At 42.0% G+C, this 27763-nt stretch overlaps 1 protein-coding gene across 1 annotated transcript in view; it reads left to right on the top strand.

The window, feature by feature from the left end:
- Nucleotides 1-27763, top strand: part of mdga2a (MAM domain containing glycosylphosphatidylinositol anchor 2a) — a 206916-nt gene that overhangs the window by 145309 nt on the left and 33844 nt on the right. Inside the window, exons 9-10 of the mRNA XM_014210233.2 lie at nt 4433-4702; nt 19110-19258. Of these exons, the coding sequence (XP_014065708.2) occupies nt 4433-4702; nt 19110-19258 (419 nt within the window). The remainder of the gene's footprint in view (nt 1-4432; nt 4703-19109; nt 19259-27763) is intronic.

Raw genomic sequence — 27763 nt, 5'->3', positions numbered from 1 at the left:
GCTAGGACACTTGAAATTGTGAAAGTGCTATCATCACCCAGTCATGCAACGTTAGTAGACGGAGAAATCCCCAGTTGAGACGAACATGAAATGTGGCACCGATCGAGCTATTCACACTGCAGCTTTGCTGCCATTTTCCACATTGAAAGAGATTGTCATCATTAATATTTATTTTTGAAAAAACCCAGTCACAAGTAGCATTGCATAGAAATAGAGATAAAGACAGTCCCATTATAATGTCAGCAGTGCTTTTTGAGTTCGCAGAAGAAGGGTTTTGTAGTGTCTTCCAGAAACATCCCAGGAACATTTTACGCTCTTACATAACACCTTCCTGGAAGTTGCTCTTATAGGCCTACATGTGTAGTTAAAAGGAAACAACCCTGTTAACAACATTGTTTTAGCATAATAATGTTCAGTGGAACAATGGAACATGTTCTGTGAGTTTTAACGATACAATGCAATTTACTTTATTGTCCATTTACATGGAAATTGATTTCGTGACATCAGCATACAAATACACAAACACAACACAGTATATCACATGCAGTACGGAAAAATGGAAAATACACAAGTCACACATTTACATTTTCACATATTCAAAGTCTCTGCTGTCTACTGTCCGACAGTGTATTGGGTCCACATCTGTCCTATGGCCCACTGTTCAGCATCCTACATCTGTCCTATGGCCCACTGTTCAGCATCCTATATCTGTCCTATGGCCCACTGTTCAGCATCCTACATCTGTCCTATGGCCCACTGATCAGCATCCTATACCTGTCCTATGGCCCACTGATCAGCATCCTACATAAATCCTATGGCCCACTGATCAGCATCCTATATCTGTCCTTTGGCCCACTGTTCAGCATCCTACATCTATCCTATGGCCCACTGTTCAGCATCCTACATCTGTCCTATGGCCCACTGATCAGCATCCTATATCTGTCCTTTGGCCCACTGTTCAGCATCCTACATCTATCCTATGGCCCACTGTTCAGCATCCTACATCTGTCCTATGGCCCACTGATCAGCATCCTACATCTGTCCTTTGGCCCACTGTTCAGCATCCTACATCTGTCCCATGGCCCACTGTTCAGCATCCCACATCTGTCCTATGGCCCACTGTTCAGCATCCTATATCTGTCCTATGGCCCACTGTTCAGCATCCTATATCTGTCCTTTGGCCCACTGTTCAGCATCCCAAATCTGTCTTTTGGCCCACTGTTCAGCATCCCTCATATGTCCTATGGCCCACTGTTCAGCATCCCACATCTGTCCTTTGGCCCACTGTTCAGCATCCCTCATCTGTCCTATGGCCCACTGTTCAGCATCCTATATCTGTCCTATGGCCCACTGTTCAGCATCCCACATCTGTCCTATGGCCCACTGTTCAGCATCCTATATCTGTCCTATGGCCCACTGTTCAGCATCCCACATCTGTCCTATGGCCCACTGTTCAGCATCCTATATCTGCCCTATGGCCCACTGTTCAGCATCCTACATCTATCCTATGGCCCACTGTTCAGCATCCTATATCTGTCCTATGGCTCAATGTTCAGCATCCTATATCTGTCCTTTGGCCCACTGTTCAGCATCCTACATCTGTCCTATGGCCCACTGTTCAGCATCCTACATCTGTCCTATGGCCCACTGATCAGCATCCTATATCTGTCCTATGGCCCACTGTTCAGCATCCTACATCTGTCCTATGGCCCACTGTTCAGCATCCTGCATCTGTCCTATGGCCCACTGATCAGCATCCTACATCTGTCCTTTGGCCCACTGTTCAGCATCCTACATCTGTCCTATGGCCCACTGTTCAGCATCCTATATCTGTCCTATGGCCCACTGTTCAGCATCCAACATCTGTCCTATGGCCCACTGTTCAGCATCCTATATCTGTCCTATGGCCCACTGTTCAGCATCCTACATCTGTCCTTTGGCCCACTCTTCAGCATCCTATATCTGTCCTATGGCCCACTGTTCAGCATCCTATATCTGTCCTATGGCCCACTGTTCAGCATCCTACATCTGTCCTTTGGCCCACTGTTCAGCATCCTATATCTGTCCTATGGCCCACTGTTCAGCATCCTACATCTGTCCTATGGCCCACTGTTCAGCATCCTACATCTGTCCTATGGCCCACTGTTCAGCATCCTACATCTGTCCTATGGCCCACTGTTCAGCATCCTACATCTGTCCTATGGCCCACTGATCAGCATCCTATATCTGTCCTATGGCCCACTGTTCAGCATCCTACATCTGTCCTATGGCCCACTGTTCAGCATCCTACATCTGTCCTATGGCCCACTGTTCAGCATCCTACATCTGTCCTATGGCCCACTGTTCAGCAGCCTGATGACCATCGGAATCGAACTTGCCCTGCTCCTATTCTTGCTGAACAGTGGGACCTTGTATCTCTTTCCAGAGGACAGCAGTTAAAAAAATTGGGCAAGATTGTGTGTGGGATCCTCTATTAAATCTCTTTCCCTTGTCCTTTGCCCGTTTATGGACTGTCAGTCCTTGCATCCGTAGCTAAGCCCCGTTCCTCAGCTAACCAAAACAGGGTTATGATCAGGCTGTTGAAATAACAGATTGTGCCTTTAAGGTTTTCTTTTTCCTTTTTTTTTAGCTTTTGTTTGGGCCTTTTTGTTCTACTTGGTATGTTTTAATCCCTGCAGTAAATAATAACAAGTACTAACCTTACACCAATAATGAATACACTCTTTGGTTGTCCCCATAGGAACCATTTTTTGGGTTTCATGTAGAACCCTTTGTGGAAACGCTTCTACATGGAACCCAAAGGGTTCTACTTAGTACCAAAAAGGATTCTACAAAGGGTTCTCCTATGAGGACAGCCGAAAGGACCCTTTTAGGTTCTAGATAGCACCATTTCATTTTAAAAGTGTAATGTGGGTGACTTTCAGGAGGAAAATACTAAGCTTTGTTTTTCTAAAGTTCACTTCCTTGTATGAATTTAAATGTCATGTTATGTTATTCTCTAGAGCCAGTTGCATTTTGCATTGTTGAGGATGTTTGAATTGTATAGGCTTGTCAGAGGACAGTATTTATCTACTTCACAATCATAAGGGATTGCTGCTCCAAAATTCCACGCGTATTGTATGTGACTAGAACATTTTGAAGTTAGTTCATTTAGGTGTAGTAATATTAACTTTCAGACGGTGGCCTAAGGGAGGCTTGCCTGAAGCCTCGTTGTGGATAGTGGTGGTGAAGGTGCTAGCTGGGCTATAGTATGCTAACAGGGTTCCTACCACTTCCACGCTTTTGCACTGTGTTGCTAAGCTGGAAACAAACGTCTTGGGTCACTGACCTTCGGGCTCTACAGACTACTTTCTAGGTATCCATAAGATGAAGTATATTTGCAGTTCCGGAGAAATGTTCCTTTAAGTGTTTCTGGAGTATTATCTCGTATGGTGCCACTCAGAAATTCTGTGAATCACGTTAGTTTTTCTCAGAGCGGAAGACGGTCCCTATGGATTCACCCAGCCATTCTGTGTATTCAAGCAGTAAGCTCAGTCGAGTTAATAGAGGACAGTTCCTCTGAGAGTTCTCAAAATTAGACATGAAACAGGAAAAATATCTCAGAGGCCCTCAAAATATCTCCTGCTAAAGAGCCTTGCATAAAACAACAATACAACAACTAATTCAAAATATTTTTGTGCAATGCCAGTCAGTCAAAGGTTGTTAAGCTGCAGACAAGAAGCTCTGGTATCCTAGACTTGTGACTTCTGAGTTCTCATGTTAGCCTTTTCATGTTAGCCTTCTCATGTTAGCCTGTAGCTTGTTTTGCCCACACACTGGACTCTGACTCCCGCAGCGTAACCGAGTTTGCTAGGTGTGCACCAAAGAGCGACAGGAACATTTTAACGCTGTGTTTAAATTACTTTCCAGTGAAATCGTAGTGGATAATTGATCAAGCCACGTCTAGTGGCATCTCGTTACTGGTGCATTAGGGATAATTACTGCGGTAGATAATATAAAGGCTGGGTAAATAAGGGAACTTTAAAGTCCTGTGAGTGAGGAACTTCTGGATGCAGAGGAATGGATTATGTTTGGGTTGACGTACGGAGCAAGGCTTGGGATGCTGCCTGTGTGTGGAGGACAGTTTTGCTGAATTCCAAATCGCCTGCTAGTCCTCTATACCCCCCTACTCCCTACCCCCCTACTCCCGAGGCACTCCTGTAGATCTGAGAGGAGTTGATAGGTGTAAACAATATGGGGAATCAATTACCATATTGCTTGCACCTACCAAAATCAGGTATCCATAGGAGCTTGGGGTTATTTTAGGACAGGTTCATTGCTACTCTTTTCCTGACTGATATAGTACAAGGGATAGTGATTGATTTGGGATCCAGCCTTTGTCTCCCTCCCTCCCCGCCTGTCTGACTATGGCCTTCTGTCTTCCTCTCCATAGATCCGCCGGCAGTGGAGCCACTGTTCACAGAGATCCGCCAGGGTTTGGGTCGCGCTTTCACCCTCAACTGCCGCATGCTGCGGGCCCACCCGTCCAAGGTGCTCAAGTACGAGTGGAAGCTGGGCACCCGGCTGCTGACCATGGGCCAGTTGGACCAGCGCGATGAGACGGACTACCACGTCAGAGCCCTCAACAGGGAGGGCTACGGGGAGTACACCTGTGAAGTGACCAACGAGGCCGGGGCGGGTGCCTGCAGGTTCTTAGTCACAGGTGTGTACGACAGACGTCGTTGGCCGTTCCAGTTTCTATACTTGCTTTGCGTTTAGTAGATTGTTTGATACTAAGTGGTCTGCTAGTGTTGATATTGAGACCGATACTGATCAATTTCTAATCCTATTCTCCTCTATTGTCTCCATACATGTCCAATGTCTTACCTCGAAAGAGAATCAGACGTTAGTACACTTTACTGTATTGTGTGTAATTCACTGCTTTTGGTTGCGGTGTATTCGGAAAGTACTCAGGCCCCTTGACTTTTTCCACATTTTGTTACGTTACAGCCTTATTCGAAAAAATCTACCACAATACCTCATAATGACAAAGCAAAAACAGTTTTTGGATTTTTCTGCAAATGTATAAAACCTTTTTTTTTACTAAAATTGCACATTTACATAAGTATTCAGACCCTTCACTGAAGCATCTTTGGCAGCGATTACAGCCTTGAATCTTCTTGGGTATGACGCTACAAGCTTGGCACACCTGTACTCGGGGAGTTTCTCCCATTCTTCTCTGCAAATCCTCTCAAGCTCTCTCAGGTTGGATGGGGAGCGTTGCTGCAAAGCTATTTTCAGGACTCTCCAGAGATGTTCGATCGGGTTCAAGTCTGGGCTCTGGCTGGGCCACTCAAGGACATTCAGAGACTTGTTCTGAAGCCATTCCTACGTTGTCTTCGCTATGTGCTTAGGGTAATTGTCCTGTTGGAAGGTGAACCTTCGCCCCAGTCTGAGGTCTTGAGCGCTCAGGAACAGGTTTTCATCAAGGATCTCTCTGTACTTTACGCTGTTTATCTTTTCCTTGATCCTGACTAATCTCCCAGTCCCTGCCGCTGAAAAACATCCCCAGAGCATGATGCTGCCACCACAATGCTTCACCGTAGGGATGGTACCAGAAAATCTTGTTTCTCATGGTCTGAGAGTCCTTTGGGTGCCTTTTGGCAAAATCCTAGCTATGTGCCTTTTACTGAGGAGTGGTTTCTGTCTGGCTATTCTATGATAAAGGCCTGATTGGTGGAGTGCTACAGAGATGGTTGTCCTTCTGGAATGTTCTCCCATCTCCATAGAGGAACTCTGGAGCTCTTTCAGAGTGACCATCGAGTTCTTGGTCACCTTCCTGACCAAGGCTCTTTTCCCCCGATTGCTCAGTTAAGCCGAGCGGTCAACTCTAGGAAGAGTCTTGGTGGTTCCTTACTTCTTCTATTTAAGAATGATGGAGGCCACTGTGTTCTTGGGGACCTTCAAAGCTGCAGAAATTTGTTGGTACACTTTCCGAGATCTGTGCCTTTGTAACAGTATAGCTTCCGTCCCTCTCCTCGCCCCAACCTGGGCTTGAACCAGGGACCCTCTGCACACAGACAACAGTCACCCACGAAGCATCGTTACCCATCGCGCCACAAAAGCCGCGGCCTTTGCCGAGCAAGGAGAACGACTACTTCAGGTCTCAGAGCGAGTGACGTCACCCGATTGAAACACTATTAGCGCGCACCACCGCTAACTAACTAGCCATTTCACATCGGTTACACCTTGACACAATCCTGTCTCTGAGCTCTATGGACAATTCCTTCGACCTCATGGCTTGGTTTTTGCTCTGACATGCACTGTCAACTGTGGGACCTTATATAGACAGGTGTGTGCCTTTCCAAATCATGTCCAATCAATTGAATTTACCACAGGTGGACTCCCATCAAGTTGTAGAAACATCTCAAGGATGATCAATGGAAACAGGATGCACTTGAGCTCAATTTCGAGTCTCATAGCAAAGGGTCTGAATACTTATGTCAATAAGGTATTTCTGGTTTTAAATTTGCATTTTTAAAAACCAGTTTTTGCTTTGTCATTATGGGGTACTGTGTGTAGATTGATGAGGAAAACATGTATTTAATCCATTTTAGAATACGGCTGTAACTTAACAAAATGTGGAAAATGTCAAGGGGTCTAAATACTTTCCAAATGCACTATATGTAGCTGTCAGACCTGTAAATAGTAACAAGCAGTGGCTAACCGAGAATTGTGCATCAATGGAGAGCTGCCCCTTCACTTTCCTCACTACTCCTGGACACAACAGTTGCATCCCAAAAGGCACCCTACTCCCTACTTAATGCACTACTTTTGACCAGGGCCCATAGGGAATAGGGTGCCATTTGGGATGCACCCAACGTATTGATTCGATTCACGTTCACTTCCTGTGATTGCTGTTGGTTGTTGCAGCGAGACTCCCATTGTCAATACCCCATTGTCAATTCCCGGAGACAAGTAGAATCCACTCTCTGTCTATTCTAATGAAATGTATCCCATGGAGATGGCCTTGTCAGCCCTTATAAAAAAACATTTATAAAAACCTAATAAGCTGCTTATCTGCGACACGACAAACTGTTGCTTGTTTTCACTGCTAGCAGCAGACATAAGCAAGGAAGTTTGCACAGAATTTCAATGATTTATTGAATAGATGACAGGGTGATGATGCATTCATAATAATGAATATATGTTTGAACATGCAAGATGTCATTGTAATGATTAACACCTGTGGAAATAGGTTTTGGTATTAGTGTTCTTAGTTCTGTGTTTTGGTATTAGTGTTCTCAATGTTTAGGTATTAGTGTTCTCAGCGTTTTGGTATTAGTGTTCTTAGTTCTGTGTTTTGGTATTAGTGTTCTCAATGTTTTGGTATTAGTGTTCTTAGTTCTGTGTTTTGGTATTAGTGTTCGTTCAGTGTTTTGGTATTAGTGTTCTCAATGTTTTGGTATTAGTGTTCTCAGCGTTTTGGTATTAGTGTTCTTAGTTTTCAGTGTTTTGGTATTAGTGTTCTTAGTGTTTTGGTATTAGTGTTCTTAGTTCTGTGTTTTGGTATTAGTGTTCTCAATGTTTTGGTATTAGTGTTCTCAGCGTTTTGGTATTAGTGTTCTTAGTTCTCAGTGTTTTGGTATTAGTGTTCTCAGCGTTTTGGTATTAGTGTTCTTAGTTGTCAGTGTTTTGGTATTAGTGTTCTCAGCGTTTTGGTATTAGTGTTCTTAGTTCTCAGTGTTTTGGTATTAGTGTTCTCAGCGTTTTGGTATTAGTGTTCTTAGCTCTCAGTGTTTTGGTATTAGTCTTCCTAGTTCTCAGTGTTTTGGTATTAGTGTTCTTAGCTCTCAGTGTTTTGGTATTAGTGTTCTCAGTGTTTTGGTATTAGTGTTCTTAGCTCTCAGTGTTTTGTTATTAGTGTTCTCAGTGTTTTGGTATTAGTGTTCTTAGCTCTCAGTGTGATACTGTTCTCAGTGTTTTGGTATTAGTGTTCTTAGCTCTCAGTGTTTTGGTATTAGTCTTCTTAGTTCTCAGTGTTTTGGTATTAGTGTTTTTAGCTCTCAGTGTTTTGGTATTAGTGTTCTCAGTGTTTTGGTATTAGTGTTCTTAGCTCTCAGTGTTTTGTTATTAGTGTTCTCAGTGTTTTGGTATTAGTGTTCTTAGCTCTCAGTGTTTTGGTATTAGTGTTCTTATCTCTCAGTGTTTTGGTATTAGAGTTCTTAGTGTTTTGGTATTAGTGTTCTTATCGCTCAGTGTTTTGGTATTAGTGTTCTCAGTGTTTTGGTATTAGTGTTCTTAGCTCTCAGTGTTTTGTTATTAGTGTTCTCAGTGTTTTGGTATTAGTGTTCTCAGTGTTTTGGTATTAGTGTTCTCTGTGTTTTGATATTAGTGTTCTCAGTGTTTTGGTATTAGTGTTCTCATTGTTTTGGTATTAGTGTTCTTAGCGCTCAGTGTTTTGTATTGGAATTCTTAGCTCTCAGCGTTTTGGTATTAGTGTTCTTAGCTCTCAGTGTTTTGGTAATAGTGTTCTTAGCTCTCAGCGTTTTGCTATTACTGTTCTCAGTGTTTTGATATTAGTGTTCTCAGTGTTTTGGTATTAGTGTTCTCAGTTTTTTGGTATTAGTATTCTTAGCTCTCAGCGTTTTGGTATTAGTGTTCTTAGCTCTCAGTTTTGTGGTATTAGTGTTCTTAGCTCTCAGCGTTTTGGTATTTGTGTTCTCTGTGTTTTGGTATTAGTGTTCTCAGTTTTTTGGTATTAGTATTCTTAGCTCTCAGCGTTTTGGTATTTGTGTTCTCTGTGTTTTGGTATTAGTGTTCTCAGTGTTTTGGTATTAGTGTTTTTAGCTCTTAGTGTTTTGGTTTTAGTATTCTTAGCTCTCAGTGTTTTGGTATTAGTGTTCTCAGTGTTTTGGTATTAGTGTTTCCAGAGTTTTGGTATTAGTGTTCTTAGCTCTCAGTGTTTTGGTATTAGTGTTCTCTGTGTTTTGGTATTAGTGTTCTCAGTGTTTTGGTATTAGTGTTCTTAGCTCTCAGTGTTTTAGTATTAGTGTTCTTAGCTTTCAGTGTTTTGGTATTAGTGTTCTTAGCTTTCAGCATTTTGGTATTAGTGTTCTTAGCTCTTATTGTTTTGGTTTTAGTGTTCTTAGCTCTCAGTGTTTTGGTATTAGTGTTCTCTGTGTTTTGGTATTAGTGTTCTCAGTGTTTTGGTATTAGTGTTCTCTGTGTTTTGGTATTAGTGTTCTCTGTGTTTTGGTATTAGTGTTCTCAGTGTTTTGGTATTAGTGTTCTTAGCTCTCAGTGTTTTAGTATTAGTGTTCTTAGCTTTCAGTGTTTTGGTATTAGTGTTCTTAGCTTTCAGCATTTTGGTATTAGTGTTCTTAGCTCCCAGTGTTTTGGTATTTGTATTCTTAGCTCTCAGTGTTTTGGTATTAGTGTTCTTAGCTCTCAGTGTTTTGGTATTCGTTTTCTCGGTGTTTTGGTATTAGTGTTCTCGGTGTTTTGGTATTAGTGTTCTCTGTGTTTTGGTATTAGTGTTCTCAGTGTTTTGGTATTAGTGTTCTCTGTGTTTTGCTATTAGTGTTCTCTGTGTTTTGGTATTAGTGTTCTCAGTGTTTTGGTATTAGTGTTCTTAGCTCTCAGTGTTTTAGTATTAGTGTTCTTAGCTTTCAGTGTTTTGGTATTAGTGTTCTTAGCTTTCAGCATTTTGGTATTAGTGTTCTTAGCTTTCAGCATTTTGGTATTAGTGTTCTTAGCTCCCAGTGTTTTGGTATTAGTATTCTTAGCTCTCAGTGTTTTGGTATTAGTGTTCTCTGTGTTTTGGTATTAGTTTTCTCTGTGTTTTGGTATTAGTGTTCTCGGTGTTTTGGTATTAGTATTCTTAGCTCTCAGTGTTTTGGTATTAGTGGTTTTAGCTCTCAGTGTTTTGGTATTAGTGTTTTTAGCTTTCAGTGTTTTTGTATTAGTGTTCTCAGCGTTTTGGTTTTAGTGTTCTTAGCTCTCAGTGTTTTGGTATTAGTGTTTTCAGTGTTTTGGTATTAGTGTTCTCAGCATTTTGGTATTAGTGTTCTCAGCGTTTTGGTATTAGTGTTCTCAGTGTTTTGGTATTAGTGTTCTCTGCGTTTTGCTATTAGTGTTCTTATCTCTCAGTGTTTTGGTATTAGTGTTCTCAGCGTTTTGGTATTAGTGTTCTTAGCTCTCAGCGTTTTGGTATTAGTGTTCTCAGTGTTTTGGTATTAGTGTTCTTAACTCTCAGTGTGTTGTATTCGTGTTCTTAGCTCTCAGCGTTTTGGTATTAGTGTTGTCAGTGTTTTCGTGTTAGTGTTCTTAGCTCCTAGTGTTTTGGTATTAGTGTTCTTAGCTCCTAGTGTTTTGGTATTAGTGTTCTTAGCTCTCAGTGTTTTGGTATTAGTGTTCTTAGCTCTCAGTGTTTTGGTATTAGTGTTCTCATTGTTTTGGTATTAGTGTTCTTAGCTCTTTATGTTTTGGTATTAGTGTTCTCAGGGTTTTGGTTTTTGTGTTCTCAGTGTTTTGGTATTAGTGTTCTTAGCTCTCAGTGTTTTGGTATTAGTGTTCTTATCTCTCAGTGTTTTGGTATTAGTGTTCTCATTGTTTTGGTATTAGTGTTCTTAGCTCTTTATGTTTTGGTATTAGTGTTCTCAGGGTTTTGGTATTTGTGTTCTCAGTGTTTTGGTATTAGTGTTCTCAGTGTTTTGGTATTAGTGTTCTCAGTGTTTTGGTATTAGTGTTCTCTGCGTTTTGCTATTAGTGTTCTTATCTCTCAGTGTTTTGGTATTTGTGTTCTCAGTGTTTTGGTATTAGTGTTCTCAGTGTTTTGGTATTAGTGTTCTCAGTGTTTTGGTATTTGTGTTCTCAGTGTTTTGGTATTAGTTTTCTCAGTGTTTTGGTATTAGTGTTGTCAGTGTTTTGGTATTAGTTTTCTCAGTGTTTTGGTATTAGTGTTCTCAGTGTTTTGGTATTTGTGTTCTCAGTGTTTTGGTATTTGTGTTCTCAGTGTTTTGGTATTAGTGTTCTCAGTGTTTTGGTATTTGTGTTCTCAGTGTTTTGGTATTTGTGTTCTCAGTGTTTTGGTATTAGTGTTCTCAGTGTTTTGGTATTTGTGTTCTCAGTGTTTTGGTATTTGTGTTCTCAGTGTTTTGGTATTAGTGTTCTCAGTGTTTTGGTATTTGTGTTCTCAGTGTTTTGGTATTTGTTTTCTCAGTGTTTTGGTATTTGTGTTCTCAGTGTTTTGGTATTAGTTTTCTCAGTGTTTTTGTATTAGTGTTCTCAGTGTTTTGGTATTAGTGTTCTCAGTGTTTTGGTATTAGTTTTCTCAGTGTTTTTGTATTAGTGTTCTCAGTGTTTTGGTATTTGTGTTCTCAGTGTTTTGGTATTAGTTTTCTCAGTGTTTTGGTATTAGTTTTCTCAGTGTTTTGGTATTAGTGTTCTCAGTGTTTTGGTATTTGTGTTCTCAGTGTTTTGGTATTTGTGTTCTCAGTGTTTTGGTATTAGTGTTCTCAGTGTTTTGGTATTTGTGTTCTCAGTGTTTTGGTATTTGTGTTCTCAGTGTTTTGGTATTAGTGTTCTCAGTGTTTTGGTATTTGTGTTCTCAGTGTTTTGGTATTTGTGTTCTCAGTGTTTTGGTATTAGTGTTCTCAGTGTTTTGGTATTTGTGTTCTCAGTGTTTTGGTATTTGTTTTCTCAGTGTTTTGGTATTTGTGTTCTCAGTGTTTTGGTATTAGTTTTCTCAGTGTTTTTGTATTAGTGTTCTCAGTGTTTTGGTATTAGTGTTCTCAGTGTTTTGGTATTAGTTTTCTCAGTGTTTTTGTATTAGTGTTCTCAGTGTTTTGGTATTTGTGTTCTCAGTGTTTTGGTATTTGTGTTCTCAGTGTTTTGGTATTAGTGTTCTCAGTGTTTTGGTATTTGTGTTCTCAGTGTTTTGGTATTTGTGTTCTCAGTGTTTTGGTATTTGTGTTCTCAGTGTTTTGGTATTTGTGTTCTCAGTGTTTTGGTATTTGTGTTCTCAGTGTTTTGGTATTAGTGTTCTCAGTGTTTTGGTATTTGTGTTCTCAGTGTTTTGGTATTTGTTTTCTCAGTGTTTTGGTATTTGTGTTCTCAGTGTTTTGGTATTAGTTTTCTCAGTGTTTTTGTATTAGTGTTCTCAGTGTTTTGGTATTAGTGTTCTCAGTGTTTTGGTATTAGTTTTCTCAGTGTTTTTGTATTAGTGTTCTCAGTGTTTTGGTATTTGTGTTCTCAGTGTTTTGGTATTTGTGTTCTCAGTGTTTTGGTATTTGTGTTCTCAATGTTTTGGTATTTGTGTTCTCAGTGTTTTGGTATTAGTGTTCTCAGTGTTTTGGTATTAGTGTTCTCAGTGTTTTGGTATTAGTGTTCTTATCTCTCAGTGTTTTCGTATTAGTTTTCTCTGTTTTGGTATTAGTGTTCTCAGTGTTTTTGTATTATTGTTCTTAGCTTTCAGCGTTTTGGTATTAGTGTATTCCTCAGAAGTGTTGACACAGTGGTATAAAAAACACTATTCTTCAGAAATGTTACACAGTGGTATGTAAAAAGACACAGTATTCCTTAGAAGTGTTGACACATTGCTATGTAAAAACACACTGTATTCCTCAGAAGTGTTGACACAGGAAAACACTTATCTTTCAATGAGATGTCATATTACATTCAAATTCTAGTAACTTTATTGTTCCCAGGAGACAACTTCATATTTCGACATAGAGCAGAATCAGCAGGGAGAAGTCGTCACTGTGATATTTTGCCCTTTTGCTTTCAAGCTTTTTCAACATTAGACGCTCAATGGATGGGAGAAATGGCTACAAAGGTTTACTGTTGATAAGTGTTCAGAGTCTGCAGATCAAGAAGTACAGCCGTATCACTGCTCAAGTCTTTCCACAGTTATATTAGCCCCAACTCGGATTTGCATTGTCAATTTTCTGTCCTGCACAGCAGCCACAAGGAGAGAGGATTACTGCACTCCCTATCTTGCCCTCCACCCAAAAGAGAATGTCAGCAATTTAGGGAACACGAAAACCCAGGTCCACTTGTTATATTAGAAAGTCACCTTGTCTTCCTGTATGGCATTCCTGAAACTATTTGACTGTCCAACATTAAGGAAAGCAAGAAAACCTGATAATAGTGTGTGTCTCTCTTGATCCTGGCAGTTGTTTGAATCTTTCATATAGAGTGTTCGTCTCCGGGCAACTCCTGCTGCTTTTATAAAGGACTAATGTTTGATATTTCAATGCTTTTTTTGAGGAGTTCAGTCACATGAAAGCAAGTTGTTGACAAACCACAAAGGGATACTTCAGGATTGTGGCAATGAGGTCCCTTTACCTACTTCCCCAATATCACATGAACTTGTGGGTACTATTTTTATGTCTCTGTGATCAGTATGAAGGAAGTTAGAGGTAGTTTCGCGAGCCAATTCTAACTAGCGTTAGCGCAATGAATGCAAGTCTATTGGTATCTGCTAGCATGTGTGAGTGTGTGTGTGTGTCTCGTGACAGACGTTACAATGTGCACAAGTTCTGGGTGCCTTCTGATTGCATGATAGCAGAATCTGTGGCATAGCAGTAACATTGCTGCGGTAGTGGCTGGTAATGAATCTCTAGCATAGCAGTAACATTGCTGCGGTAGTGTGCTGGTAATGAATCTCTAGCATAGCAGTAACATTGCTGCGGTAGTGGCTGGTAATGAATCTCTAGCATAGCAGTAACATTGCTACGGTAGTGTGCTGGTAATGAATATCTAGCATAGCAGTAACATTGCTGCGGTAGTGGCTGGTAATGGATCTCTAGCATAGCAGTAACATTGCTGCGGTAGTGTACTGGTAATGAATCTCTAGCATAGCAGTAACATTGCTGCGGTAGTGGCTGGTAATGGATCTCTAGCATAGCAGTAACATTGCTGCGGTAGTGGCTGGTAATGAATCTCTAGCATAGCAGTAACATTGCTGCGGTAGTGTGCTGGTAATGAATCTCTAGCATAGCAGTAACATTGCTACGGTAGTGTGCTGGTAATGAATCTCTAGCATAGCAGTAACATTGCTGCGGTAGTGTGCTGGTAATGGATCTCTAGCATAGCAGTAACATTGCTGCGGTAGTGTACTGGTAATGAATCTCTAGCATAGCAGTAACATTGCTGCGGTAGTGTACTGGTAATGAATCTCTAGCATAGCAGTAACATTGCTGCGGTAGTGTACTGGTAATGAATCTCTAGCATAGCAGTAACATTGCTGCGGTAGTGTGCTGGTAATGAATCTCTAGCATAGCAGTAACATTGCTGCGGTAGTGGCTGGTAATGAATCTCTAGCATAGCAGTAACATTGCTGCGGTAGTGGCTGGTAATGAATCTCTAGCATAGCAGTAACATTGCTACGGTAGTGTGCTGGTAATGAATCTCTAGCATAGCAGTAACATTGCTGCGGTAGTGGCTGGTAATGGATCTCTAGCATAGCAGTAACATTGCTGCGGTAGTGTACTGGTAATGAATCTCTAGCATAGCAGTAACATTGCTGCGGTAGTGGCTGGTAATGAATCTCTAGCATAGCAGTAACATTGCTGCGGTAGTGTACTGGTAATGAATCTCTAGCATAGCAGTAACATTGCTGCGGTAGTGTACTGGTAATGAATCTCTAGCATAGCAGTAACATTGCTACGGTAGTGGCTGGTAATGAATCTCTAGCATAGCAGTAACATTGCTGCGGTAGTGTACTGGTAATGAATCTCTAGCATAGCAGTAACATTGCTACGGTAGTGTACTGGTAATGAATCTCTAGCATAGCAGTAACATTGCTGCGGTAGTGGCTGGTAATGAATCTCTAGCATAGCAGTAACATTGCTGCGGTAGTGGCTGGTAATGAATCTCTAGCATAGCAGTAACATTGCTGCGGTAGTGTACTGGTAATGAATCTCTAGCATAGCAGTAACATTGCTGCGGTAGTGGCTGGTAATGAATCTGTAGCATAGCAGTAACATTGCTGCGGTAGTGGCTGGTAATGAATCTGTAGCATAGCAGTAACATTGCTGCGGTAGTGGCTGGTAATGAATCTCTAGCATAGCAGTAATATTGCTGCGGTAGTGGCTGGTAATGAATGCTTGACAAGATGACTGCTTTACATTTGTGAGGAGTTGGTTGTGAAATATTGATGACAGGGTTTAACTGTGAGGCTGGACTCTGCTGTAGCAGCAGCTCAGCTCTCCACCCACGGAAAAATGTGGCTTCACGTCCCAGGTACCAAAGACCAAAGCCTTACTTAAACTATGGTTCCCATCCCTCATATCAGCCTTACCTAATAGGCTCTGGATAAGAGTGTCTGCTAAATGACTAAAATGTAAAGATATCAGATATCGTCTGTTTTACCATACGTGAAGTTATTTTGTGACAGCCACTGGATAAGCATGTAGAGTTCAGAGTGTGTGTAGTACCTCTGTTTGGACAGGTACTGTGTGTGTGTGTGTGTGTGTGTGTGTGTGTGTGTGTGTGTGTGTGTGTGTGTGTGTGTGTGTGTGTGTGTGTGTGTGTGTGTGTGTGTGTGTGTGTGTGTGTGTGTGTGTGTGTGGACAGGTAAGATTAGACTGGAGTGTGTGTAGTACCTCTGGACATGTACTATGTGTGTGTATGGACAGGTAAGATTAGACTGGAGTGTGTGTAGTACCTCTGTTTGGACAGGTACTGTGTGTGTGTGTGTGTGTGTGTGTGTGTGTGTGTGTGTGTGTGTGTGTGTGTGTGTGTGTGTGTGTGTGTGTGTGTGTGTGTGTGTGTGTGGACAGGTAAGATTAGACTGGAGTGTGTGTGTGTGTGTGTGTGTGTGTGTGTGTGTGTGTGTGTGTGTGTGTGTGTGTGTGTGTGTGTGTGTGTGTGTGTGTGTGTGTGTGTGTGTGTGGACAGGTAAGATTAGACTGGAGTGTGTAAGTTACCCACCACCTGGTGACCTTTCGACTGTGTGGCTAAAGTAGGGGTCAGATGGGAGGGGTCAGATAGGAGAGGTCACTCCCGGGTCCAGTCCCTGCTGAGTCTAATCTTGTAGTTTATAAAACTGGACAGTTTTATCTCAAATCTCTTAATTCATAGACTCAATAATGGACACTCTTACTGACAGTTGTGGCTGCTTTGTGTGATGTATTGTTGTTTCTACCTTCTTGCCCTTTGTGCTGTTGACTGTGCCCAATAATGTTTTGTGCTGCTTCCATGTTGTGTTCCTACCATGTTGTTGTTGTCATGTTGTGTTGCTACCTTGCTGTGTTGTCATGTGGTTGGTGCCATGATATCTTGTTGTCTTAGGTCTCTCTTTATGTAGTGTTCTGTTGTCTCTCTTGTCGTGATGTCTGTTTTGTCCTATATTTTTATTTCATTTATTTGTATTTTTAATCCCTGCCCACGTCCCCGCAGGAGGCCTTTTGCCTTTTGGTAGGCCGTCTTTGTAAATAAGAATTTGTTCTTAACTGACTTGCCTAGTTAAATAAAGGTTAAATACATTTTTTTTAAATACAAAAGAAAGAAAGAAAGAAAGAAAGAAAGAAAGAAAGAAAGAAAGAAAGAAAGAAAGAAAGAAAGAAAGAAAGAAAGAAAGAAAGAAATAGCCAATATGCTTTCAAGTGCTTCTCTTCTCTGAAGTCATACTCCCATTGATCTCAATGACTTTGTGGTCATCATCGTGCGACTGTTATAAAGGCATCCATAGACTATGTTGTGACTTCAGACAACGCATCCATGTATACAGTGAGTATTACATTCTTACTTATAGACTATATATTCTGTCTACAAACAACACATCCATGTTTTCATTGTAAATTATAGATGGGAGATGGATGATTTTAGGTAACTTTGTTTTCTTTCAATCACAAAAAGTTTGGAATTATATTGATCTAGCTGGCATCAAACGAGATCAAATATTTGTTTTTAGTAAAAAAAAAAAAGAATTGTGTTGTATCATGACTCACTGTTTTTCTATTTAACTAGACAAGTCGGTTAAGAACACATTCTTATTTACAATGACAGCCTAGGAACAGTGGATTAACTGCCTTGTTCAGGGGCAGAACCACAGATTTTTACCTTGTCAGCTCTAATGTCACATTCATGTCAAGATATGAAACGGATTCATCTAACTCACATAGCTAGAATGATTCATCTAACTCGCATAGCTAGAATGATTCATCTAACTCACATAGCTAGAATGATTAATCTAACTCGCATAGCTAGAATGATTCATCTAACTCACATAGCTAGAATGATTAATCTAACTCGCATAGCTAGAATGATTAATCTAATTCACATAGCTAGAATGATTCATCTAACTCACATAGCTACAGTAGAAGGATTCATCTAACTCACATAGCTAGAATGATTCATCTAACTCACAAGCTACAGTAGAATGATTCATCTAACTCACATAGCTAGAATGATTCATCTAACTCACATAGCTACAGTAGAATGATTCATCTAACTCACATAGCTAGAATGATTCAGCTAACTCACATAGCTACAGTAGAATGATTCATCTAACTCACATAGCTAGAAGGATTCAAATGGCTACCCAGACTATTTGCATTGCCCCCCCCCCCCCCATTTACACCGCTGCTACTCTCTGTTGTTATCATCTATGCATAGTCACTTTATTAACTCTACCTACATGTACATATTACCTCAACTAACCGCTGCCCTCGCACATTGACCCTGTACCGACACCCCCATGTATATATTGTTATTTTACTGCTGCTCTTTAATTACTTGTTACTTTTATTTCTTAGTCTTATCTGTATTTTTTTAAACTGCATTGTTGGTTAGGGGCTTCTAAGTAAGCATTTCACTTTAAGGTCTACACCTGTTGTATTTGGCGCATGTGACAAATACAATTTGATTTGATTTGATTAATCTAGCTCACATAGCTAGAATGATTCATTTAACTCACATAGCTAGAATGATTCATCTAACTCACATAGCTAGAATGATTCATCTAACTCACATAGCTAGAGTGATTCATCTAACTCACATAGCTAGAGTGATTCATCTAACTCACGTTGCTAGAATGATTCATCTAACTCACATAGCTAGAATGATAAATCTAACTCACATAGCTAGAATGATTAATCTAACTCACATAGCTAGAATGATTCATCTAACTCATAAAGCTAGAATGTATCATCTAACTTATATAGCTAGAGTGATTCATCTAACTCACATAGCTAGAATGATTCATCTAACTCACATAGCTAGAATGATTAATCTAACTCACATAGCTAGAATTATTCATCTAACTCACAAAGCTAGAATGATTCATCTAACTCACATTGCTAGAATGATTCATCTAACTCACATTGCTAGAATGATTCATCTAACTCACATAGCTAGAATGATTCATCTAACTCACATAGGTAGAATGATTCATCTAACTCACAAAGCTAGAATGATAAATCTAACTCATATTGCTAGAATGATTAATCTATCTCACATAGCTAGAATGATTCATCTAACTCACATAGCTAGAATGATTCATCTAACTCACAAAGCTAGAATGTGAGACGCTGATATTTTGTTGTATCACGACTCACTGTAACATCAATATATGTGATAGATAGACAGCTCTTCAATGTCACATTAACGTCTGCTTTGGACTAATCCATTACCCTGTGTGTTAATAGTCACACTCTTAAGCTCCTGTGCACCTCTTCCTGCTTCTCTAGTAACAAGTTAGGTTTTCAAGAACCAGACAGGTGTTTTTCGCTAAGCTGTTTTCCATGGCTTGTCAGCTTTTAGCCATCTTCTTCTTTACTGCGTAGTTTTGTGTCGGTGCATTCTTTGAACCCCTGGCTTTCTTTCTGCATGTTCTATTTGTGGGCAGCATTTGGAAAAGTAAAGCTTCAATGCTACAGCGACAGTGCTCTCCATATATATATCCACAAGAAGACATGTTTAGCTGTAGAAGAGTACGGTGCACCAACAAATTGAGGCTGTTCTGAGGGCATATGGGGGTGGTGCAACTCAATATTAGGAAGGTGTCCTTTACCGTTTAGTATACTCGACGTACACTGAGTAGGTCTGCAATAGGACAAATAGAAGCACCCACACACACAGCCCATGCTAAAACCAGTCTGCTTTTATTTTCTTTGTTACAGGGAGGGCCTATGCCCCAGAGTTCTACTATGACACGTACAGTGCATTGTGGCAGAACCGGCCCAGGGTCTACGGCTTCAAGCTACAGTGGACCCAGCAGAACCCGCTGTCTGTGGACCGCATCGTGGCCTACCGACTGGGGATCAAACAGGTGAGCGGGGACAGTTAGACCTTCACCTTGACTTTTCATGCTCTAGGTTTTGTCAGTTTCACCTTTTTAAGGTCTACTTTTGTCTCAAAGGCGAGAGCAATTATCTGTAGCACACAGTACTTCCTCATTCTGTTGTCACCCATGAGAGTGAATCAGGTTTTGTCATTCTAGCCAAGTAGTGACTTTGACAGTATTCATTGCAGAAAATATCCTTATTTTGCAGTATTTCAATTTTTTTGCAGAAAGAGCTAAACACCAAGAAGATACTGTAGTCATTGCAGAAATATGATCCTGAGACCTAACATAGGTCTATGCTAAAGCCTGTGCATGATGTACATGCGAAGACATTAGAATTTGTCCTTTCTGACTGTGTGTGGCATTCTGCTGTTGGGGGTCACCCCCCCCTCCCCCTTCATAGACGACCAGAGGAAACTAGCAGAAAGCATTTCATTTCTTTAAATCAACCCCCACCCTCCTCCTTGTGTGTGGTGTTCCGGTTAGGGATGGCATTCCGCTTGTCAATCCCGTCTTCTCCGTTCACCATTCCTTCTCCCTCACCTTCAGCACTGTCAGCGCACAGCTGGAATGACAGAGTCCTCAGCCACATCTAATGGCATCACACGGCGTGATTTATTCCCCGTCAGGTTTGTCATTGCCTGGTCGCCACCCACCGGCGCTCAAAGTCAACACTAAGTCAAATAAAAACATGAAACTAATTTGTCCCATTCTATTTTTATATTTGTTTATTTTTCCTTATTTATTTCGAAACAAACTTCCCAGTCTTGCATGCTGTTAGTCATCACTGCAGGGCACTGAGGACATTTAGACTTTTTATTTGATTTATTTATTTAGGTTCTGTGTACACGTCAGGTGTTCTGCCCAGTGGTTCCACATATTGGGGTCGACTTTCTCTCACACGACACGCTCAGCGATATTTTCAGCACAGTGAAGCACATTTTCACTGGCTGCACAGATTCTTTCAGACTCGCAGGACTGTTTTTAAAACACTCGAGCCGGGTGTCTTTTCACCTGGGAGGTGGTGCGTCCGTATCTGTATCAGCTCCGTTCTGAATGAACCACTTGTGTTCATTCGCCACAAGGCATTGTGACAAAGCAGCTAGCTATTGTTTCTCAGTTCCTTCTTCTTGCTAGATCTGCATAGGGAAAGGGACTTGACAGCCGTTGCTATATAAGAGTCAGCAACATAGCAGACACCTGGCTAAGAGCAGGAGGTGAAGGAGAGGAGGAGGATGGGAGGGGGGAAGAAAGAACAGGAAAGGAGTGAGGGCAAGAAACTAATTAACAACTTCACCCAGAGGGGAAGAGCTGCCCAAATAAGATAAGGTGTTCAGTGAGGAACCAGTGATGGAATTCGCTGGAACAGAGGTTAGCTGTGTGGGCCGTGATTACATGTGCGTGAGACGCGTCTGAAAACCACACAGCCAGCATCTGTCAGTGGGGGAGGAGAGGTGGCTGCTGGGTAAAAAGAGGACGAGCCGTGATGGACTCTTTCAGACTCATCACATTGCAGGTGCCCGGTTGTCACGGTCTCTGTCAGTCCCTTTCTTGTTTAATGGGTAACGCTCTCTAACCGGCTGTCTTTTGCGATGGTAGCACATTATCTACAGCTTTTATTGTGCTTTTCTTTGCCATGTTCAGTACAGTGGTTTCCTGGATGAGGCCCATCCATCATGGAGGCATGGCTGGTCACTGCTCTTTCCTCTCTGCCTGGATTTGGTACCTGCTGTTCCCCTCACTCCTCCCCTCCTCTCCTCCTTTCTGCCTGGCTGGTCACTCCTCCCCTCTGCTCCCTCACTCTCTTTTTTTCTCTCTCTCTCTCTCCTCTCTCTTCTCTCTCTCTCTTTCTCTTTCTCTCTCCTCTCTCTGACCCCTCATTATCTCTCTCTCTCTACTATTGCTTGCTCTCTCTCCGATTCCTCTCTACCTCTCTCGCTCTCTCTGCTATAGCTCTCTCTCTCTTTTCTGTTCAGTGGCTCACGCATGACATTTCCAGGACACCAGCCTGCATGGGGTTTAACTTAACCCTCCTAAGGGCAGACTGGACTGGCTGCAGAGTTAAGTTCACTTTCCTAGTGGGTGGTGGGTGTAGTGTGTGTGTGTGTGTGTGTGTGTGTGTGTGTGTGTGTGTGTGTGTGTGTGTGTGTGTGTGTGTGTGTGTGTGTGTGTGTGTGTGTGTGTGTGTGTATGTGTGTGTGTGTGTGTGTGTGTGTAAATCCAATCATTTGCGAAAATGACAGATAACAAGTCCTATTGTTTGAGCAGAATCAGTCTGCTATTATTCTGTCTGTATTGTGTGTCGTTTAATAGCGTTGTTTTGATGAATAATGAAACTCTCCTTTCACTTTTTAATCACTTCCACCATTCCAACATCATAGCTTTGGCATCACAGACACAAGACGCTTTGCATAGTGAGGAAATCATACAGTATAGCTACCTCGATGATGAGACGCTGCCATTATTATTCGCAGTGGTCCAAGGACATGCTGATTCATTCTTCTAGTTATTAGCTGAGCGATAACAGAGTCACTTCAGCTGGGGGGGATTTGGCGTTAGCAGAGACTGGGCTAAGTAAGCCTATGTATCGCAATCTTCCGTTCTCATCGTTGATAACAGAAGCTGATCAGATACCAGATGGGTCAAGCCATTTGGGGGTTCGGGGATCATCCCAGGCTACCTAGAAGGGTTGCAATTATATGGCCCCAGTGTTACAGCAAGTAGGAAGTAGCATCCCGTTCAGTCATTCTGAGGAAGAAAGGGAGGGAGGGACGGTGAGGAGGGAGGTAGGGGGATAACATCCTCCGTCACGCTCTCTCTCCATGCTCCCTCTCTTTTAGTTAGGGGGCCCAGAGGTGTAGCCTCGTTCCGCCCCTCACTCCTGCTGATGATAGGATGGGAGCCCCCGCGGTGTCCTGATGTTGGCTGTTTCCGATCGGGCAACCAAGCAGGACGCCCTTATCTAATCGTGCACCCCGTATACGCCTCTGATTCCCGTGCCCCCATACTGTTTATCTGCTTAATTTCATCAATGGTGACTTCTCTTCTATCTCTCTCTCTCCCTACCTATCTCTCTCTCTCTCCTCCTCTCTCTCTCTCCCTATTTCTCTCTCTTTCCAACTCTCTCTCCCTATTTCTCTCTCCCTATTTCTCTCTCTCCCTATTTATCTCTCTCCTCTCTCTCTCTCTCTCTCCCTATTTCTCTCTCTCCCTATGTCTCTCTGTTTCCAACTGTCTCTCTCTCTCTCTCTCTCTCTCTCTCTCTCTCTCTCCTTATTTCTCTCCTTCCCAACACCCCATTCTCAGAATCTCACCCAGGCTGATATTTGACACATGGCTGCTAACAGCGTATTAAACTCTTGACAGCTCAGCGGACTTCGCCTCGACTTCACACATCGTGACGTCTTGCTAAGTATAATAGTCGAGGTGGTCGTTCTCTCGTTAAGTACCTGCAATTCATCTAGCATGTTAACAAGGCCATGTGTGACAACTAATTCACACTCCCCTTTACAACATTCACTCCCCCTGTTAGAGTTGGAAGTACTCGTACAATATCCGTGTCACAAACCGCTTTTCTTGTCCTTGCCGTACCTAATAGGATTACATAGCCTATTACAATATGCTCACATAAGTATTTACATTGTAGAATAATAGTGAAGACATCAAAACTATGAAATAACACATATGGAATCATGTAGTACCCCAAAAAGTTTTAAACAAATCAAAACATATTTCATATTTGAGATTCTTCAAAGTAGCCACCCTTTGCCTTTGATAGCTTTGCAAGCTCTTGGCATTCTCTCAACCAGCTTCACCTGGAATGCTTTTCCAACAATCTTAAAGGAGTTCCCACATATGCTGAGCACTTGTTGGCTGCTTTTCCTTAAGTACCTTACTGTGATTGTTTTCAATTAAAATGGTCAAGAATAGCTTATTAGCAAAAAATATATACTTAACCTGTTGAGGACAGACGTTCCGCCTGCGGAACCCCTAGCCAACAGCCAATGGCATCACACGGCGCGAAATACAAAACTAAAATACCACAATTCAATTTTCTCAAACAATCAACTATTTTACACCATTTTAAAGATAAGACTCTCGTTAATCTAACCACATTGTCCGATTTCAAAAAGGCTTTACAGCGAAAGAAAAACATTAGATTATGTTAGGAGAGTACATAGACACAAATAATCACACAGCCATTTTCCAAGCAAGCATATATGTCACATAAACCCAAACCACAGCTAAATGCAGCACTAACCTTTGATGATCTTCATCAGATGACACTCCTAGGACATTATGTTATACAATACATGCATGTATTGTTCAATCAAGTTCACATTTATATCAAAAAACAGCTTTTTACATTAGCATGTGATGTTCAGAACTAGCATACCAACCAAAAACTTCGGGTGAATTTACTAAATTACTCATGATAAACATTTACAGAATACATAACAATTATTTTAAGAATTATAGATACAGAACTCCTTTATGCAATCGCTATGTCCGATTTTAAAATAGCGTTTCGGTGAAAGCACATTTTGCAATATTCTGAGTACATAGCTCGGCCATCACGGCTAGCTATTTTGACATCCGCCAACTTCGGGGTCACCTAAACTCAGAATTACTATTAGAAAAATTGGATTACCTTTGCTGTTCTTCGTCAGAATGCACTCCCAGGACTTCTACTTCAACAACAAATGTTGTTTTGGTTCCAAATAATCCATAGTTATATCCAAATACCTCCGTTTTGTTCTTGCGTTCAGGTCACTATCCGAAGGGTAACGCGCGAGCACATTTCTTGACAAAAAAATCTCAAAATATTCCATTACCGTACTTAGAAGCATGTCAAACGGTTTAAAATCAATTTTTATGCTATTTTTCTTGTAAAATAGCGATAATATTCCAACCGGGCAACGTTGTATTCATTCAAAGGCTGAGAGAAAAAAATGGAGAAGTCTCGTGAACACGCATCTCAGTCTCACTGTCCCCAGGCTGAACACTTACAAACTCTGCTGCTGTACTTTGCCCAGAGACAGCAGACACCCCATTCCACTTTCTGGCGGCTTTAGAGAGCCAATGGAAGCCTTAGAAAGTGTCACGTTACAGCACAGATGCTGTAATGTCGATAGAGATGCAACAGAAGGACAACAAATTGTCAGACAGGGCACTTCCTGTATGGAATCTTCTCAGGTTTTGGCCTGCCATATGAGTTCTGTTATACTCACAGACACCATTCAAACAGTTTTAGAAACTTTAGAGTGTTTTCTATCCAAATCTACTAATTGTATGCATATTCTAGTTTCTGGGCAGGAGTAGTAACCAGATTAAATCGGGTACGTTTTTTATCCGGCCGTGAAAATACTGCCCCCTATCCCAAAGAAGTTAAGCAAGAATTTTGCTAAGACTGTCTAGTAGTGGTCTGAGTGAGGGGCCTAATTGTAGGAGCCTAATGGGAGGGATATGTAACCTGAAAACTAGCTGTTATTGGCAGAGAGAAAACTCCTGGTGATGTCGCCAGGCGGTCCAAAACCCCAAAACAAGTTGAAATTTCAGGCGGTCTTTTCTAATAGCTCTTACACTGAAAGGGTATTATAATAATTTTCAACATTTCACAGTAGTATTCCAACCTTGTGGTGTGGAAATATATAAAACACAGGAAAATCACAACCCTACTGCCGACAACTCTACTGCCGACAACTCTACTGCCGACAAAACCCTACTGCCGACAAAACCCTACTGCCGACTAAACCCTACTGCCGACAAAACCCTACTGCCGACAAAACTCTACTGCCGACTAAACCCTACTGCCGACAAAACCCTACTGCCGACAAAACCCTACTGCCGACAACTCTACTGCCGACAACCCTACTGCCGACAACCCTACTGCCGACAACCCTACTGCCCACAACCCTACTGCCGACAACCCTACTGCCGACAACCCTACTCCCACAACCCTACTGCCGACAACCCTACTGCCGACAACCCTACTGCCCACAACCCTACTGCCCACAACCCTACTGCCGACAACCCTACTGCCGACAACCCTACTGCCGACAACCCTACTGCCGACAACCCTACTGCCCACAACCCTACTGCCGACAACCCTACTGCCGACAACCCTACTGCCCACAACCCTACTGCCCACAACCCTACTGCCGACAACCCTACTGCCCACAACCCTACTGCCGACAACTCTACTGCCCACAACCCTACTGCCCACAACCCTACTGCCCACAACTCTACTGCCCACAACCCTACTGCCCACAACCCTACTGCCCACAACCCTACTGCCGACAACCCTACTGCCCACAACCCTACTGCCGACAACCCTACTGCCCACAACCCTACTGCCCACAACCCTACTGCCCACAACCCTACTGCCCACAACCCTACTACCGACAACCCTACTGCCCACAACTCTACTACCGCAACAAGCTTTCGACATAAAAGAAAGGAGGACTCTGTGTTTATACGTCCTGACACAGCATAGAGGAGAAATGCAACGGCCAAGTTGCCCGGTGTTTCCCCGCCTTGGCATCGAGTGATCACAGCTTAGTCGTCAGCCTCGCCGTTATCAGCCTTCATCATCATCACCGACTTGACTATACGCTCTGTTTCATCATCACAGACTGACTGTACGTTCGCCGTCATGTCAGTATTCGCATGAAGGAGGAAACAATAGAGTATTGGTCAAACAGATTAGAACAAACTCAAGGCTAATTGGTGCTGTTTGAATTATTTAGTGATGTGTTTGCTGTGTCCAAGAGAGAGGCCTTGGATTGAATTCTCCCCAGATTATTATTTACTCAGAGTAAATAATTTCCCCCTGGTCTCCAGTGGATTTGAGGACGAGCTGCTGTATCCTGATGAATCGCAGAGGAGGAAAGTGAGAGGATGAGGAATTTCCATGAGAAGGAATCTCTCTCTTCTCTCTCTTTCTCTCTCTCTCTATCTCCCTCTCCCTTTCTATCTGTTTTTCTCTTCTCTTCTCTTCTCTATTCTTTCTCTCCTGCTTTCTCTCTTCTCTCTTTCTCCCTCATTCTTGTTCTGGTTCTCTCCCTTTTATCTGTTTTTCTCTTTTCTTCTGTCTCTCTTTCTCTTTCTCGCTCTCTTTTTCTCTCATTCTCTCTCTCTCTTCCCTCTCTTTCTTCCTCTGTCTCTTTCTCTCTTCTATTCTCTCCCTCTCTCCTCCTTTCTACAACAGGATTTGGCATGAGGATGGCATGAATGAGAAGTGAGGCCCGTTGCCATGGCAACACAGTTTTACCTCCAACAGGCAACATACATTGCTTAGCAGAATACAAAAAGGGGCAGAGCAGAATGTGAGGGAATAGTTTAGCTTATTAATTTGACTATTTTAAAACAAGCACACATAAAAATAGAAAAATACATAGATGTACAATAAAGGGGGATACCTAGTCAGTTGTCCAAATGAATGTATTCAACTGAAATGTGTCTTCCACACTTAAATAAACCCCTCTGAAATTCTACCTTAATTGACATCCACGGCACCCGGGGAATACTGCCTGCCTCAGGAGCAGATTTTTACCTTGTCAGCCCCAGGATTCGATCTAGACAACCTTTTGGTTACTGGCCCAATGCTCTAACCACTAGGCTACCTAATCTCAGTATCGGTCAAAAGTTTGGACACACATTATTTATTCAAGTGTTTTTCTTTATTTTTACTATTTTCTACATTGTAGGACAATAGTGAAGGCATCAAAACTTTGGAATAACAAATAACAAAGTGTTAAACAAATCAAAATATATTTTATATGTTAGATTCTTCAAAGTAGCCACCCTTTGCCTTGATGACAGCTCTGCACACTCTTGGCATTCTCTCAAACAGCTTCACCTGGAATGCTTTTCCAACAGTCTTGAAAGAGTTCCCACATATGCTGAGCGCTTGTTGGCTGCTTTTCATTCACTCTGCGATCCAACTCATCCCAAACCATCTCAATTGGGTTGAGGTCAGGTTATTGTGGAGGCCAGGTCATCTGATGCAGCACTCCATCACTCTCCTTATTGGTCAAATAGCCCTTACACAGCCTGGAGGTGTGTTGGGTCATTTTTCTGTTGAAAAACATATGATAGTCCCACTCAGCACAAACCTGATGGGATGGCGTATCGCAGCAGAATGCTGTGGTAGCCATGCTGGTTAAGTGCGCCTTGAATTCGAAATAAATCACTGACAGTGTCACCAGCAAAGCAGCCCCACACCATCACACCTCCTCCTCCATGCTTCACAGTGGAAATCACACATATGGAGATCATCCGTTCACCTACGCTGCATCTCACAAAGACACGGCGGTTGGAACCAAAAATCTAAAATCTGGACTCATCAGACCAAAAGACAGATTTCCACCGGTCTAATGTCCATTGCTCATGTTTATTGGCCCAAGCAAGTCTCTTTTTCTTATTGTCGTCCTTAGTGGTTTCTCTGCAGCAATTTGACCATGAAGGCCTGATTCACGCAGTCTCCTC

This window comes from Salmo salar, chromosome ssa01 (assembly GCF_905237065.1).
Source record: "Salmo salar chromosome ssa01, Ssal_v3.1, whole genome shotgun sequence".
In the NCBI taxonomy this organism is placed as follows: domain Eukaryota; kingdom Metazoa; phylum Chordata; class Actinopteri; order Salmoniformes; family Salmonidae; genus Salmo; species Salmo salar.
This window is presented reverse-complemented; position numbering and strand designations above follow the sequence as displayed.